The sequence below is a fragment of the Synchiropus splendidus genome, chromosome 3 (genome assembly GCF_027744825.2).
Source record: "Synchiropus splendidus isolate RoL2022-P1 chromosome 3, RoL_Sspl_1.0, whole genome shotgun sequence".
Classification (NCBI taxonomy): Eukaryota; Metazoa; Chordata; class Actinopteri; order Syngnathiformes; family Callionymidae; genus Synchiropus; species Synchiropus splendidus.
The window spans coordinates 18,359,808-18,377,671 of record NC_071336.1 but is presented as its reverse complement, the minus strand read 5'-3'; the positions used below and the strand labels follow the sequence as shown (position 1 = coordinate 18,377,671).

The 17,864-nt window shown below is 40.9% G+C and overlaps 1 protein-coding gene across 2 annotated transcripts; it reads left to right on the top strand.

The window, feature by feature from the left end:
- The first annotated feature begins 125 nt into the window (after positions 1-125).
- On the top strand, positions 126-17,517 carry plcd1a (phospholipase C, delta 1a). 2 transcript variants are annotated; one of them, XM_053860710.1, is made up of 15 exons: positions 126-342; positions 6,705-6,863; positions 10,224-10,452; positions 10,528-10,657; positions 10,829-11,057; positions 11,126-11,327; positions 11,816-11,960; positions 12,645-12,797; positions 14,544-14,690; positions 14,762-14,918; positions 15,035-15,151; positions 15,227-15,405; positions 16,083-16,218; positions 16,282-16,431; positions 16,606-17,517. In XM_053860710.1, exons 1-15 carry the CDS (start codon positions 312-314, stop codon positions 16,695-16,697), a joined length of 2,256 nt encoding a protein of 751 aa, XP_053716685.1. In that variant the 5' UTR covers positions 126-311; the 3' UTR covers positions 16,698-17,517. The 2 variants fall into 2 exon arrangements, with proteins under 2 accessions (XP_053716685.1, XP_053716684.1); XM_053860709.1 differs by lacking the exon at positions 126-342 and adding an exon at positions 3,554-3,726.
- Positions 17,518-17,864: the final 347 nt, after the last annotated feature.

The window sequence follows — 17,864 nt, the reverse complement described above, 5'->3', positions numbered from 1 at the left end:
GATTTCATTTGATGATGGCTGAATTCCTTCTGAAGGTGTTTCCACTCTGCTGGTTTAGGGAGCAAACAAGGAGCTTGTTTGACCGGTGTTATTCCCAGAGGGCGTGGCCTGCGGACCGCGTCAGCGCTGCATGGGCAGCAGATCGGAGCGCACCAGAGCGTGGGTCGACTCTCCCAGAAGTTAGATTCCCTCTGGATAAGGTCAGTGTATTCTAACTTTTATGGTCGTGATAAACGCAACAGACGTCTGGAAACAAGTGGAAAAGTGGACTTTTACCTTACACCCTGTGGAGTGCACGAGCTCAAGCCAACATGGAGTCAAATGGCGCAGTGGGGAAACACGGTGAGTTTGGTGATGGCGCACTGATTTCACCAATGAAGGCATGACTGTACGAAAAATAAAAATGCTGGATAAACGCGTCAATATTAACATTCTATCTGTGTGAGGATCAGTTATCTTAGCTCCGTCCCTATTTGTTACTGATAGTTTAAAAAGTTAAAGTCCGCGTATTTCTGTCTACAAGCAGCTAGATAAACAGGTGTCACTTTCTAAATACTGCTGAGTTAAAAAAAAAAAAAAGTGTAAAGACTACTCTCTTTAGATGAGTTTTGATATCAGTTTTGGTGCCGGCCAGGGCAAGACTGCGTAACACCCATGTGACAATATGATAAAGTCACTGTAGCCATTTCATTCCGATATAAACTCGTGATGAAATGTTATTCAATGATTAGTGCGCATGTAAGGTATAAATTACGGCAGCCTGTTGAGATTACTTCCAGTATGCGGCGCTATTTCACAGTTAAGTGTGTGTAAAGTAATCCGGAGTCCAGTTATAAATGAGTTGAATACAATATAGAAGTCTCTTGACAATTTTTATGTTAGTTTGTTCACATTCGGAAAAGAGTTAGAAAAGATGGGAAGTCAGCAGACACGTTTGCCTAAAAACGAGATCTTTTGTATATTATCGTTTAACAATGTTCCTTTTCGATTCATTATTTAACTTTGCTATATTACTATTTTCATGTTGACACATTAAATGAATTTTCGTGGAAAGAAACAAATCACTCAAGTCACTCTCCATGACCTGAGAGCCACTCACTGGTCGGTCCACTTTCCCACCCACACCACATATTTCGCGTGCTGTCAGCAGCAGTTTGGGATCACAACAAAAGGGCCACCGTTTTGACTGCATTTGGGAATCCTTTTGAAAAATCAGGCATTTGAATGGAAGCTGTACTGTACACAGTGTCATAGCAGAGTGTAGTACGTTCAGCGTTGATCGTGGTATGTGGTGATTGCCATTTTGTTACTAGAAGCAGCCTATACATTAAGGTGTTACTTCTCATTACAACTCTTTAGGAAACATAAATGGATTTGTTTGATACAGAGTGGAACAATTTAAAGTCAGTTCATTAAAGATTACTGATTTGGCATAACCCATCAACATTCTTAGGGCTCCAACAACTGCTGATCACAAGAGCTAAAGTTGAATATGTTTGGAGTAGAATTGGGCCGATATGTTTTTGTCCAGATTCGATTTTATCCTGATAGATGGGTGCCGATTCCATTTAAATTTATATTGCAATTCTGATTTATTCCAATTCTATAACTGGTGCGATTTTATAGTATTTGTGAATGATAAAGGTTTACCTCAAATAAAAAACTCTGTTGAGCATGTTTCTGTACATTTCTTTGACACCTTCCAGAGACACACCTTCTGTTTACCTAGAAACACATGACGTCAGATCATACCTGTCTGTCCAAATGTGACAAAAAACAAAAGATTCTGAGGAGAAATATTGATATTTAATCTTGTGACTTGTGAGGATGGCGGCCAAGATCACAACATGAATATGAATAGATCTTTTGCTTATCTCAATGTTGGAGTGTGAACAATTTGAGGAGGTGATCTCAAAGTGCACACGTGCAAATGCAACAATAGCTTATCCTGTAGTATACTGTACATGCTGAAAAGGTCAATTTGGCATTTGAAACATTTTTCAAATATTTTTACCAGAAATCTCTGCACGAAGAAATGACTCCTTTCCACTTAACTACAGTTTCTCTGGGGTTTACCGCCGCATTGACGCAGAAGGGCTTGATTTAGGTACCACAAAGATTTATCTCTGGAACATCCAAGTACATTTGGGTAGCAGTAACTGACAGCCGCCACATTTGTCCCAGTGGTTGTTCAGGGTCGAATTATACTTTAGATTCTACATACCGGCATTTAGCAAACAGCTCAGCATTTCTGATTCAGAACATTGCTTGTGTCTGCAAACTTGGGGGGCTTTTACAGCAGAAGGATGTTCAAGGTTTTATGCCCTCAGTTCTGTTTTTGAATCAAGGATTTGAAATGACATTTTACTCAAAATGGGTTCATCCATTTTACAGTAAAACAATCCTTTATTGCAGCCCTAGGGACTTGAGTATCTTTGTTATGTGCAAGTGTCTGTTCCCAACAGAAATATTTTATTGATGCTGGAGTCTCTTGTAGTGGAACAGTTGAAAGAGCAAAGTCCTGAACAGCCATGATGAGGAATCCATTTCCTGAAGATAGCAAACACTGATGTTGTACTTGTCTGATTGGTAACATGAGAAGAATTTTTTTTCTCTAAAGGTACATCTTCATTTTGCACCGGATTCTCTGGAATGTTTAGTTGTAAAACTGCTTACACAGCTGGCTGCCTGAGGTGTGATTCTGAACAGCAGATTCAAGCATCAATAGACATTACACAGTACAAATCACTATGCATGCATGTTTAAGTCAACGGTACATATACACTGTTGTGATTTTTCTCATGCAAATAGAGACGGAGGCCTTGCTGCCAGTGTTAATACAATTTTGTTACACTTTTACTGAGATATGAGAGACAAAGTTAGTCTGTGATTTTTTCTATATTATATGAGTTATGGTTGAGTTCCTCGATTCAATGTCTTCAAAACAAAATTCAGCTCGGGGAGCTGTGAAGAATGTTAAACATACCAATAGGTTTGCTGACTCTTTTTTTCTTTGTCTCTCACTTTTACTGAGAAATGCGAGACAAAGTTAGTCTGTGATTTTTTTCTATATTATACGAGTTACGGTTGAGTTCCTAGATTCAATGTCTTCAAAACAAAATTCAGCTCAGGAAGCTGTGAAGACTGTTAAACATACCAATAGGTTTGCTGACTCTTTTTTTCTGAGCATTTATGAATTTATGAATACACTACGTGTTTCACCTTTCTTCAAGCAAGATGGCTTATGTCCATGGTTGTTATCTACAGTTAAGCATCCACCTTCTGAGTTAGCGAACTGTTTCCTTGACATATTTTCGGAAAGAGCTCCTAAAATTGAACTATATCGATTTTTATAAAGTTATATTGATTGCTAGATTTGTAATTTGTGTTTTTAGTGTTTACAGTCTTGATATAAATATTGACTTGTAATGCCTCCAAACATTCAGTAACCACGATGAAGTTTGGTGTAAGGAGCCCCGCCCACTTGAGGAGAAGGCGAAGGAGGGAGTGAGGGGGGCGACGTGTCTGCTGACTTTTTTTTTATTTTTTTCCAACTCACGCAGCAGATTTAACAACAACCTGGGGTTTTCTACTTCCTCTCTTGTTAAAGAAGTAGTTTTCAGGTCATGTCTTGTTTACGTCAAAAGCGGAAGCGGACTGAATCTCAGGAGCTGATTTTCCAGGAGCAGGTCAAGAAGGTGCTGCTGGACAACCAGCGGCGGCTCGGTGAGTCCGGTGGAGGGGGTCGCTTACACACCTCGTTCTTGTTGAGGGACCCCTCAGATGTCAATGTTGAACACATATAGCTGCGCTGCAGTGACGGTTTACAGACAAAAAGTGAGTCTTTTTTTTCTTCTTGTGGGCTCATTTTCGCTGCGTCCGTGTTGTCATCGCCTGGGGTGGTGGATTCCTGCTCCATCACAGACTTGATCGAAACTTGTTTTAGTTTTTAAAACTCCGAAACACGCGGACTAAGTATTTGTCATTGCAAAGTACCGCAATGTTTCTGGGAGTCACTCCCGTGTGACGTCACCGCTATGGCTCAGATAGATATAATAAAACTTTTTTTTTACTGACCTTTGGAGTTTTATTGCATGAAACCCTTAGATTAAGTTATTTTATTACTCATTGAAAATGCCGCAAGCGCATTTGAAATTATGCGGTGTATAGTAATATTAATAAATATACTGCAGTAAATAAATATTGGCATAAAGGAAATGAATGGTTGAAATACAGAAAAGGCAATTTCAACAGTCTTTTCAAACTGTTCTCGTGGTGTATAAATGCCATGTAGAAAGTGGATGTTCATGAATGAATGCAACATTCTTTTTGTGGAATTGACTACTTGCCAATGACAATTTGTGACTGAAGAGTAGCAGTTGAGCAGAGTAGTGGATGGGAAGGGGAACCTTAACAGACGTTTGGTTGGAGACATCTCCAGAGTTAGAAGTGGCAGAGATGAACAAGTTTAAATTGGGAGTGACCAGGAAGGACAAGGCCAGGTACATTATGAGGGGCAACAAATGTGAGAATTAGAAGAGAGACAGTAGACGCGTTGGATGAAGAATATCAGAAATATGAGTTACTAGGACAAAGAGGAAGAGGAAGGCCAGCATTGACTTTTGTGGACATGATGAAGGAGGGCATCAAGAGGGCAGGTGGAACTTGGGAGGGACTATTAGATCGGTAGAGACACAGGACTCTGACCACCTGTGGTAACTCCAGCTAGAAATTCTAATTTTAATTTTGCTATTTTATTTATTATATTATTATTTATTTTGTAATTATTTTTGTAATTACAACAGCTCCATGTTTTCATTAATAGAACCTTTGTTGATTTATTTTGCAAATGTATTTGTCAAAAAAGCCTGTGAACCAACTAATATTCATCTTTAAGGCAGAATTACAAGTTATGCAGTCAAACTCTAGGTCTTGATCCTGCCCAAACTTGTCGATCAGAGTCTGCATGTTTTGCCTCGAAGCCCTTTTGACTTGCACTAGAAGGTTTCCTTAAAATACAGTATATACATGAATACACATTTCAGGGAGTTTTTTCTTTCTCTGCGCTTGGCCAACTCTTGTTGAGCGGATCTCCAGATGTTATGTATCAATCTGGGTGCAGCAGAGGATTGAGAGTGAACAATGCTGTTTTGCAAGAGCAACCTTCAGGGCTTGAACTTTCTAGCTTGAACCTGCATCGTAACCTGGTGTTTTATTGACCCCTTTGATATCAGATAGGTTTGCAATATTTACCTTCCAGCAGAACATGTTATTTGATCTGTCTGGGACCTATGACCTATTTTTTTCTGGAAAGTGACATGCACTAACTTAAACACCTGTCTAAGCACCTATGTTTCCACTGAGAGTCAGACTTAAATAACATGGAGTTATGTGTTAAAACTATTCTAGACTGTAATCAGAATCAGTTTCTTCACTGTTCTCTTCAGATGGTACATGCTCTCCTTTGTCAACATGCTATTCTGAATCTGAATAAAGATGCTTCTTGTAACCACGGACACACATATGTCAGATTCAAGAGGATGTACGTGATGAGAGGGTCTTAAACTTGGCGTGAAATTCTGTCAGGCCAGAGAATGTATATAAAAAGCCTCTGTGCCATGATCTGAGAGAAAAATGTCTGAAATGTTGCGGTTCTGCCCACGGCCCAGACTCTGACCTAACTGCTGCATCCAAAGTCGCTATCCCCGGATGCCCCATGCTTATTGCTCTGATCATTTCATAAACTCATTTAGTATTGTGTTTCACGGACACTCAGTTCACTGTGCTCACCACAAATATAAGATGATTAAATTAGTGCTGAAAAACAACCAAAACAAGACTAACTTTACCCTCCCTGATCCACAATGCCCATTATTCGTCCTAGACCGGTTAACTATGAAACCAGAACCAAGAAACCTAATGAAACCAGAACCAAGGAAACACCGTATCTTACTGATTCTCGTTGAAAGAACATGTTGCTCCCTGGCAGTATTCCACAGTCTTGTTTCTTCACATGCATGAGAACCCAGTATGACCAACTGTTGTGAAATAGATTGTATCTGCACTGACACACACCAAAGTTTTTGTTGGCTAAAGGCAGAATCGTAACTTTAACCGTAGCTTCTGCATGTTTGTGTCAAAACTTGGCTACAAGAGCAAGCTGACCTGACAACAATGAAAAAAAAAGAATATATTGTTTAACCACAGCCACATGGAAGTTGTTTTGTTGTTTGTGATTAGACTGTACTAAGTTATACGTTATTTTTTGCTAGATTTGAACATACCGCGGCATGTGTGCTGCAGCTAGCCAGCATACAAGTGAACGATTAATCTTTGAAAATCTTCCTGAATAAAGACGGTAATCCGGTGCAGCAAAAAATCCAAACATTTGTTCCTTGTGCCGTTATGAACGCATGTTTTTTTGGCGCACAGCGTGTCAGATAGACGCAGACAATTCCATGACCTCCTTGATAGAGATAAGCATTAAAATGTTATATGTCATTTTTAAGTGTCAATGGTACTCACTCTGCTGACTTTTAAATGCAGCAATCAAAATCAATTTCATCAAATGGTTTTGGTTCAACTATGCTGGGATTTTCTCTGAATTTGACATGCAAATTGTCATGCAGCATCACCTCAACATCGCATCATCATTGTTTTCAATGTAAAGAGTGTGTTTTGTGTGTGTGTCTGTGGTCACACAGGTTTGGAGGGAGATGAAGATCTACACTTCCTGCTGGCCGGTGGGGAGCTGATCAAGGTCCGATCCAGCAACTGGAAAAAGATTCGCTACTACAAACTGCAGGATGACTGCAAGACTCTGTGGCACCAGTCGCATAAAGTCATAAGAAAAAAGAAAACACGTGAGTGTGCTTATCTGAACAAACTGCATCACGACTCGGATTGTGAAGAATTTCCTCCTAAAAATGATGTTAAAATAAAATAGTGATTACGGATGCATTGACCTGCCTCATACAGTAATGTCATCATCGCTTTTGAACATTCAGCGGTGACAGATGACTAGTTATCTTCCCACAATACATGCTTTAAATAGTCAGTATGGTTGTGTAATATACATCTGCAAACCATCAGAATATTTAACTAATGAGCAAATCTTCCTGTGGAATTCTGAATCTAGATTCTATAATTGATTTGTTTCACAAGATACATTTGTCCTAAACTTTAGTTCAATGTCTCGGTAAACTGCGCTGCAGTGGCTTGGGCTGGGGAGTCAAAGTGCAATATAATAGTGACACATAATAAATAACAATCTACTTCAGTTTGGAATAACATTGTATTCATTAGGCAGCGGCTGAAGCCAAAACACCTTGCATTCTAACATGTACCCGCACTTGAACCTGATGACACTAACACCAGCTCATATCAGTCTCACAATCTTCTAGTTTGGTAGTCTCCCTGTCATTATTAATGACAAGGAGATTCAGTATTGAGGTGTTTCTGTGGGCAATCTGAGTCATAGCCCTGCCTGTTGGGGGAAGCTAAGTAGATAGTGCTGTCCTGAGGTTTTCCCACAGTGCTTTACAACAATGTCATCACCATGAGTGGATAGTGGGAACCAAAGTCATGATGGGAGAGAAGCCTTACGCTTCCATGCGTCTAAAGTGGAATGTTTGTTGACTAAGTGCTACCTTGGTGCAACAACCCTTCTGTTAAGCTTCGACTGTAGGCCTTGAATGTCTTAAGGTCTTGAGTTAAAGAAGTGAAAATACATGAAAACCTACCATCTACCTTGTGCAGATGAGTCACAAATAAAACTGTAAGACAGAAACCGCCATGACTGCCTGATTGCTTGAAGGATTTATTTTCAATTGATTTCGTCTGGTCTCACCTCAGTTTCTTTATGTGTTAATGCAATGTCAAGTGAAGGACATTGAACTGGAGGGCAGACGACATTTGATCTTATAAAACAATCAACCAGTGGTGTTGCTTTATATGCATGTGATGTACAGAGCTTAAGTCTCCATGAACTCAGGTATTGGATCGAGGATGCCATTTTGAAATTGACACATGCAGGTTTGGTGGTTCTGCAGCTTCACCGACTGAATATTATCAGGCTTTGCGGATGACAAGTAAACAACAAGTGAGCTATGGGTTTTTCATGAAAGATACAGCTGAGTCTTGAGTGCAGTGAACAAGCCCTGCAACAACCGAGCTGAAGAGTTTCATAACTTGACCACAGTATTTTGCACCTCCTGCTGCATGTTTGAAAGGCTGACGCATCACCACGCTGACATCATCCTTTATTCTGCTTCATCTCTTAACCTTTCCGAATCGCTCATGATGATAATAATTAAGTCGTGCACAATGGAAACAGCTGACTCAAGACACTTGTGGTGTGGATGCCTGGATAGTTCTTTATTGCTGGAGACAGAGAGGGTGTTTCCCTGATGTACTTGACTCTGAATCACACCACAGCACAAGTGACAGTTACTGGAGCACAGAGAGACTGACCCTCTCCGGGCAAGGTAAAGAAAGTTACCACGGAAAATGTGTGTTTAATGTTGATTGTTGGGAACTCATTTCCACTTTTCTGTATTTTTATGATGCTGCCTGTGATGGTGGGCCATTTATTCTTACTCCATAGGTATTTTGTATGTCTATTGCAGAATGTTTTCTTGTGTCAGACCTTTTGAACATAACATGCAGGTCAGGTTTGGACATGCACACAACAGTGAGATGACAGGACTCCCTCCACCTCCCAAGAAACAACAGCTTTTCTTGTGACTCCTCTATGACTCCTTGTCCTGTACAGTCTCTATATTTCACATGCACAGACAAACTAATGCTGCTCTTCTGGTGAGTGATTCCAAGGAATTCTCTGAGATGTCACCGCCCAGATTTGCAGCTTGTTTCGCCATACAACCCCCCCTACTGCCTCCTTTTCTCTGCTAGCAGGCTGACCTTTAAGTTTTTCCTCCATAGAACAATAGCTACTCTTCACTCTACTCTACACTCAGGAGGAAAAAGGTTCGGAACACGAGAAGTCAAGTTCACTGGAAAGAACTATGATCGTTGTCTAAGGTTGAGTTTTAGGTTAACCTTTTCAATTATGGGTCGGCTCCAAAATATGGGCCCAACAGTGTATGACATCTTCTCCATGTACACTGCGAAGTGGTGTGGCACACTATTGTTGTACATAAATACAACAGACATGTGTATCCCACTTAAGGTGGGGTAGTCACTTGAAAGAAATGCCATCACAATATTGCAAGTAAACCTTTCAACGAATGAATATTTACAGCATTATTCCTTCTTCGAAAAGTTTGTATCGACCACAAAAAAATAGCTTGTTTTTCACACAGCTGAGAAAACTCTAATCATGAATGAAGAAACAGTGCTCTTATTGTTGATAATTAAAACAAAAATGTTCAGTGCAACTCAAGTTACAGTTTTGGAGAGAAGAGGAGGACTGAGATCCACATAGCAGATAACTGTTCCGGTGAACTACTTTTGCTCTTTAAATGTAATTGATTTTCTATTTTTTTGAAATAGAAACTTTAAAATGAGTCTAATTTTCGCTGCCTTCGAAATAGAAAATGTGGACTTTTTTTGGTCTGTTTCTGTGTCGCACCAATTTGACATTTATTTAGCATTTTGAGTCAGGTTAGTGAGTCAAGAGAGCCGTACATGCATTACATTTAGCTACATAAAGTCAGTGTGTTTTGTTTATTTTTTATATGATTAGACACATAGTGAATGCAGTTCTCTAACAATTTTTGAGGGTCATCTGATGTCAGTAATCAGCCACAATATTGACATAGGTGTAGGTTTTATTCGTTTCCACACACCATCTCATGAAATGTTTCGTCCTATTGAGACATTAATGAAGATATTTCTTTGTTCTTTTTTCTCTATTTCTTTGTTCTTGTTTTTTTTTTGGACAGTTTTGCAAGCAGCATTTTATTTTTTCATTGACGCCTGGTTATTTGTCATCATATTGACGTGACAAAGAAGGATGACAACCTTGTGATCGACATGTTTACACAAGTCCTTTATGCTGTTAGCTTATCCCTCTTTTACTCATCAAGCTAATACAGATGCCACTTGAAGTGCAACTAATAAAACCCAGTTTGTGTCACACTCAGTGGGACATTCAGACTCATAGCGAGCAAGGCAACAAAGAAAAGCGGCAGAAAATGACGCCCACAACGCCTGAAGAATGCATCAATGACCTTCCTCTATGTCTCTCCATCTTTTTCCAGTCACCATCGATGACATTGATTCAGTGCGAAAGGGTCGCCAGTCTGACGGTCTTCGTAAACACACCGATCCCAGCGAGGAGGACCGCTGTTTCTCCATCATCTTGAAGGGTCACAAGAAAACGCTTGACCTGATGGCTCACACCAAAGAAGACGCCAGCCAGTGGGTCAGGTGCCTGGAGAAGGTCATGAACAACATGCACAAGCTGAGTCGGCAGCAGAAAAGCGAGCAGTATCCTTTTGGAAGATTTGGACCTGTTTGTTGCGTGGTGACCTCTGCTGGTTGACCCTTGCATCATGAAATCAGTTGGATCATCAACTGCATGAGAAAAGCGGACAAGAACGAAGACAACAAGATGAGTCTGAAGGAGGTGAAGCGCTTCCTGCGACACATCAACGTAGAAGTTGACGACAACTATGCAGAAGAGATTTTCAGGGTGAGACTCAAATATGTTTGGCTTCAGCAATGCATTTGGTCTGAGACTAAAATAATTATATAGGTTTTGCTTTGTTTTGGTTTAATATTCAACGACTTCAGTTACGTTATGATAGCTATATCTGAAGTTCAAGTGTCAGCTATATGGACCAATTCTCTTAACGCCCCGCAGCGATGTGACAAGTCAAACTCAGGGACACTGGAGGACTCAGAGATCAAGCACTTCTACGACCTGCTGACCTCCAGGGAAGAGATCGATGTCATCTACAGTAACTACGCCCAGACTGACGGTCAGATGAGCACCAGAGACCTGCTGACCTTCCTGCTGAAAGAGCAGCGAGAGAATGCGACTGCGGCGGACGCTCTCGCTTTGATTGAAAAGTATGAGCCCGACACAGCAGGTGGGTGAAAACCCTGCAGGTCCATGAGTCATGTTCGGACACACATTTATCTGCATGTCATCCGGCAGCTAAAGAGAAGAGGCACTTGACCAAAGACGGGTTCCTGATGTACCTCCACAACGAAGAGGGCTCAATCCTCAATCCGGGGCACAAGAACGTGTACCAGGACATGACGCATCCACTCAACCATTACTTCATTTCCTCCTCACACAACACCTATCTGATGGAGGACCAGCTCAAAGGGCCCAGCAGCACCGAGGCCTACATCAAGTAGGAGTGATTGGAGCTATCTCTCAAGATTGATCTGCAACTCAGTGACCGTCTGAACACGAGCTGATTAGCACATATATCATTCATTTCTTCTTAGTGAAATTGTTTTTTTAGCTAACATTTTTCACATATTAATATATTTTTTTTTATTTTGGACACACTGGCACAAGTTTTGAAAAACCTTATTATTAACGTTCTCCGAATTCATTGTAAACTCAGCAGATGTGTAGTAACATTTAGGCACATATTTGCTTCCTGGCTCTGCCCTGCTGTGAAAACGTGACCAAGTATTCCAACCAGCTCAGTGAAATGTGTCCCCAAACACTGAGGTTCGGCCTGTTTACAAGGCAGATATGTGCAAATAAGTTGCATTGTAGTTTAAAAACTCTGGTGCCAGATAATGCTGAAGTATAACCATATGAAGCACTTCTGTATTTTGTTATGTCAACTGTCCATCACCTCAAACCACAGTCAACTATGTGTTGCAGAGCTCTGATGAAAAGTTGCCGCTGTGTTGAACTGGATTGCTGGGATGGTGCCAACGGAGAGCCGATCATTTACCACGGATACACTCTGACCTCCAAGATACTGTTCAGAGACACCATTAAGGCTATTAAAGACTTTGCGTTCAAAGTGAGTAAACAGCACACTTGCATGTGACGAGGTCAAAACACTCGGAAAGGTTTCCTCACGTACAGCAGAAGGCCTGCGTGAGCTCCCTCTCCACTTGTTGGCGTTTCTCAAGCCATATGGAAAGCAGATGTTTTGACCGTCAGGGTCAAACATTGTTTTTGGGCTGAACCCTGATCCAACAGGCGTGGCACACATTCTCGTATTAAATAACTTATTTTGAGTTGAAACAGATGAGTTTAAATTGATTGCTCATGTTTCAGAATGTAGTATGATTCCAGTCATACTGCATCACTGCACGGGCAGTTAGAGTTCCTTCTGGCCACATTAGATACTGTGACTGCTGTGAGGGGCCGTCAAGATCAAGAAACTGAACAAATAAAGCAGAACTTTATTTGGATTCATATTTTTTTCTTACTTCCTTACTTGCTTTATTACTGTATGTCTGACAAATTAAAAAAAGAAAGATTAAAAGAACAAATAAAGCGTTATTGCATGAGTCTGAAGAGAAAGAAGTAAACATTGTGTAAACATTTGAAATTCAAATTCTTGAATATATTTGAATTTAACTCTATATTTCGTTGGAACAAATCTGCTTTCATATGAATGTGTAATGATTAAGATGGACATAAAAGTGTGACCCAACAGTAGAGATGAGCCCTCTCAAGAAACAATGCTGATTTGCAGACATCCGACTACCCAGTGATCCTGTCCCTGGAAAACCACTGCAGCTTGGAGCAGCAGAAGCTCATGGCTCATCACATGATCTCCATCCTGGGTGACGCTCTCCTCACAAAGCCACTCGGGGAAACAATGCCGACAACCTTCCCCTCTCCAGAGGTGAGTTCAATACGGCGAGAAAAAAACCATGATCGTCATTGTAAATGAATGGCTGACATGAACTCTGGAACAGGAAATCCACGCCTCATCATTTAACCTCGCTGGCAGATGCGCTCCACTTCCTGTTTACAGACATGCAATGGAGGAGAAAAAAAAGATTGAAATTAGTTTCATCGTCACAGTAGCTGCTTTGTTGAATGTCAGACATGACAGAGATTTTCTTTTGTTATTGAATGAAACCAGTGCACTACATGTGAGACAGACAGAGCGTTAAGCCCTCATCAGTTAAAATGCAGAAGTAATTTTACTTGTTGCATTAGGTCCTAGTATCTTGGGGTATTGCTTTATACAGTAGTTAGGGCAGAACTGAGTCATGGATGGAGCTTAGCACTTTATAGTTGACTTCTTTCATGTTATCTTAACATAATTTGGTTGGTTTTGGGGTTAAGTTTTGGGTGTTGCAGTCAGTGAGGGAGAACTAAAAGTTGTGCCTCAGTGTGATGTTTGTAGCTTTGTGTCGACCTCGCCATGATTAGCTTCTTAGTATTATGTTTCTAAATTATTATCAACCTTTGTTTGCTGCTCTGGATATCGAAAGAAGTGGAGAAGATATCAAGGCGCTATCTTCATTACATAGTGCTGCAGGAAATTGTGTTAGCCGCGAGAATAACAAGAAACTGTTTTCTTACCTTTTTAAATTTACATTCAAACTCAGCCATTTGATGCATCTTCATCAAACCAAGTTTACATCTTTTGATACCTGTCTCTCCACACAAGTGTGAGAACTTTGTTCTGGTTAAATGTACTGGGTTTGATGTGTCGTTTATAGCAGTGCTTCTTAACCATAGGGCCGTGGCCCCTGGTTGGGCTGTGAGCGCCTCCTAGAGGGCCGCTAGAAGCTTTTTGTTTCACACCTCTGGGCCGTGAGTGCAGCCAGATGCTCCGATTGAATACACTTGCCACATATGGTGGCAGTAGTGTGTAACTGAATTGACTTGACAGCTGCACATTTGTGATAGTTAGCAACTATGGAGAAGTTCTTGACAAGAAAAAATGATAAAGAAAGTGATGTCGCCCCAAACTCTTCATGAAAACATGCTTTGTTTACATGTAAGGTTATTGAAAACAAATGAAATCAGTAATTCAGAAATCACAGTAATGAATCAGTTTTATCCTTTCAATGGACCCTGGATCCTTTTTGTTCTGTAAAAGGTGGGCCTCGAGATGAACCCCTGGTTTATAGGGTGCTTTAAACTACCGGTACTTTTAATCTCAACCATTTTTTTTCTCCAAATTAAAAGTCAACCAATACAAGAGCACCTGCATCTTTGTTGTGTACAAGTAAACAGTTTTCTCATTCCATCATCTTGAGTTTGTATACAAATTGGTTTGTTTGCTAAACTGTTATGTAATAAGCTTAGAAAACTGAAGTGGTATTTTAAACAAATCTTCTCGATTCTTAATTTTTTTAAAAATTACTTTGTATGTTCAAGGCCTGTCGTCTTTGCGTGTTTAGAACCTGGTCGTGAGCTATCACCAGGCATTTCAGTTCGTGAGTCTTTGTGTTGCGTTGAAAGCATCACGCGCCCGAGGCACGTCTGCCTCAAAGGAAATTTGGCTATTACATAAGACTTTCTTCTGCTGTGGGCTGCAGACACGTTTCACTGCTGAGATTCTTCCATATCAGGCATTTGCTTTTCCTGCTATAAAATGTAATGTGATTCTCTCCACTTGTTTATGCGAAAGGAGCTGAGAGGAAAATTCCTCATCAAGGGCAAACGCTTGAACAAACTGGAGGCATTTTTCAACAACAACAACACCATAGAGGACGACTCCGTGTCGGAGGAGGACGAGGCTGCAGAGCAGGAGAACGGGCAGAAAGCTAAATCAAAGGCATGAGTTGTCTTGTCAATAAAAGAGAGAGAGAGAAAAAAACACAGATTATTAATCAAATTTCCATTCAGAAATCAAAGATCAAGCTTTCCAAAGAGCTGTCCAATATCGTCATCTACTGCAAGAGTGTGCACTTCCACGGTTTCGAACATGCGAGAGAATCTCTGTCCTTCTACGAGATGTCGTCCTTCAAAGAGAGTAAAGCCTTCAACCTGGCAAACTCCTCAGGTAACCACCCACCTCTTTCTCCTTCTCCTTAAGTCTTTGACCTTTGCAATAACATTCAGATCACGTGATGCAGGGCTTTACATGGTTTCTGAATCAGTGTTGCCACTTCCTCACAGGCACCGCTTTCATCCATCACAACATGGACAAGCTCAGCAGAATCTACCCAGCTGGGTCCAGAACAGACTCGTCCAACTACAACCCAGTGCCCATGTGGAACACTGGCTGCCAGATCGGTACACTTCGTCCTTGAAAACTTACTGGGAATGGAGTTTTCGAAATGCTATGTTGGTTTTTGACTCCTCTTTCAGTGGCGCTTAACTTCCAGACTCCTTCCAAGGAAATGCACATCAACCAGGGTCGATTTTTGCCGAACGGAATGTGCGGATACATCTTGAAACCGGAGTTCCAGAGAAAACCGTCCTCACAGTTTGATCCAAACACACTGACTAAAGGCCCCTGGCTGCAGAAGAAGTTGTTTCATGTCATGGTGAGATCAGAATTAAGTTCACTGAAAGGCAATAGCAACGGTGATTTTGCCATTTTATAATGATGGAACTGGGCTTGTCACAAACAACCGAAACATGCAGAGAAATATAAAAAAAAATCCCTCAACTGCTCAGACACAGTCAATCCAGTGTGGAGCGGATCAATCAGGACTGTCGCCAGCAATGATGTAAAGCAAAATGGTTCTGGTAAAACACTGTCCACACTTGGAATCTCATTTTGCTGCGAAGCATTAGCATGACATGCTGGTATGTCAGGTGGACAGACATGCGTCTAACTGGCATTTAACTGACCAACCGAGGCATACCAGGTCCAATGTCATTTCTACCTCCAGTATGGGCGGTTGATCAGAGATTATGCCGATAACTAGGCATGCGCTGGACATGGTTGGAGGATATTGGATGAAAGACAGCATGAATTGATGCATATCTTCAAAGCCAGTGAGGAAAGTGATCAAATAAAGAGCAATCTTGTGAGACATGGGTTGAAGTGTCCAGATGATTTGCTGGTGTTGAACACAGTACATCTAGGAGACTAGGACACTATCATGACTTACACACTGTTTGGGTTGTTTTGTTGTTGCCTTTAAATCCCCTGCCTCCCTTACAATGAGGGAATACCTTAAGTGTTCTAACTTGTTTTCTTCTCCATTGGCACCAGGTGATCTCAGCTCAACAGTTGCCAAAGATCAACAAGGACAAAAGCAAATCCATCGTGGACCCACTGGTGAGGGTCGAGATCCACGGTGTGCAAGCAGACTGTGCGAGCCAGGAGACACACTTCATCGAAAACAACGGTGAGTTGTTTAAACCAGAAGTAGATTTTTATCAAAACAATCACCCCCAAAAATATTGTGCAGGGTTTAACCCCATGTGGAACGAGAACTTCACCTTCAAGATCCAAGTCCCGGAGCTGGCCGTGGTGCGATTCGTGGTGGAGGACTATGACTCGACATCTCAGAATGATCTGGTGGCACAGTACTGTCTCCCTGTCACCAGTGTGCAGAACGGTATGGAAACACTGACTTCTGACTGAGTTCTAAAGTCAGGAAGTGGGTGGCTGACTCACTCATTCTTGGTTTATTTAAAACTCACAAAACTCAAGATTCAAAATTGTGCTTGTTATGACTTAATATTTTCCTTACAGTTTGATGACTGAGCAAGACGTACTTCCTGTTTTTCAGGATATCGCCATGTTCCTCTGCTGACCAAGCGAGGTGATGTCATCGCCTCTGCCGGACTGTTTGTGCATCTCATGCTGCTGGACGATAAGTAGTGGTGTCAACAGAAGACTTCGAGGTGCAACATTGACGGACAGAGATCATTTTATCGAAGAGATATTTAATCTACAAGTTATAAACAGATGGAAACCCTCTAACGTGGTGTTTCGTGACTAAAAGACACACTTGTTCTAACCATTCTAAAAGCTGAGGGGATGCCAGTTCAGTACTGAGAGAGAAGTAATTGCACTAAAAGAAAAAATAATATGTCATTGTGTATTGTGCATTGTTTTTTGTTTTTTTCCCCTACATCAAATGTAATAGAAAAACTCACTAACTCACCCCATTTTAGGGGAAACGAAAAGGTTTTTTGCTTTAATTTTTTAAGAATTGGTTTTATTATCTTCTCCAAAAAGTGCTAATCTTGTTTTAGAAAAAATGTAAAAATGTAATTGTCTATTTACAGTGCAAGAGTGTCAGCCTCTGTCCTCGCAACTACAGCTGCCTTATCACAACACCACCATAAAACAAGCAGAAATATAATTCAATAAGCACCTTTTGTTCTGTACTACTGACATTGTTTACGTCATTTATGAGCACTTTTTCTAAGTTTGAAGAAGTTAAAAGAAAACTGCTAGGTGCGAACTATGACTGACCAACAGTACATCCAGAACTATGGGTTTTGGGGGGGTCAGATCTGAGCTAAGGAACCAAACATGCCTATTAAAACAACTTTGTGGAAACTAAACTTTTAACATCTTCATCATGTATATGTCCTTTAATGGATTTTGTAGATCAGTGGCTTATCATGTCTGCTGTCTGTCAACAATAAAACAATCACACGACTCAGTCCGGTCTGAACTGTTGTTGCAATCTTCAAGATTATTTCTGTTGGTGGGTATTAATAACTTTAATAACTGAAATGGGAAGGAGGAAATGATGTGGGCGGGTCTGCAGTCAACACATGGTTCCATTCTGCCGGTGGCACAAAACTGTGTATGTAGTCACCCTCCACTGTGAGAACCATTGGTGTCTGGGAAATCTGGTGACTGACATTTGATTCTGAAACAGGAAGACAACGCATGGTGGAAATTTGTTGGGTCGTTCGACTGAAATACTTTTCTGTGGTCCGGTGGCAAGATGAGCTCTATATTAGGATAATTTTGTAGTTATTAAAAGAGTGAAAGAATGAAGCGAAGAGTTCAACAACACATGATACTTAA

What these genes read in the sequence shown, in the direction of transcription:
- plcd1a (XM_053860709.1), top strand. Translation starts at nt 3,627, where the DNA reads ATGTCTTGTTTACGTCAAAAGCGGAAGCGGACTGAATCTCAGGAGCTG. An exon ending in GTATGAGCCCGACACAGCAG is followed by an intron (nt 11,058 to 11,125) that starts GTGGGTGAAAAC and finishes GTCATCCGGCAG; the next exon opens with CTAAAGAGAAGAGGCACTTG. An exon ending in GAACACTGGCTGCCAGATCG is followed by an intron (nt 15,152 to 15,226) that starts GTACACTTCGTC and finishes CTCCTCTTTCAG; the next exon opens with TGGCGCTTAACTTCCAGACT.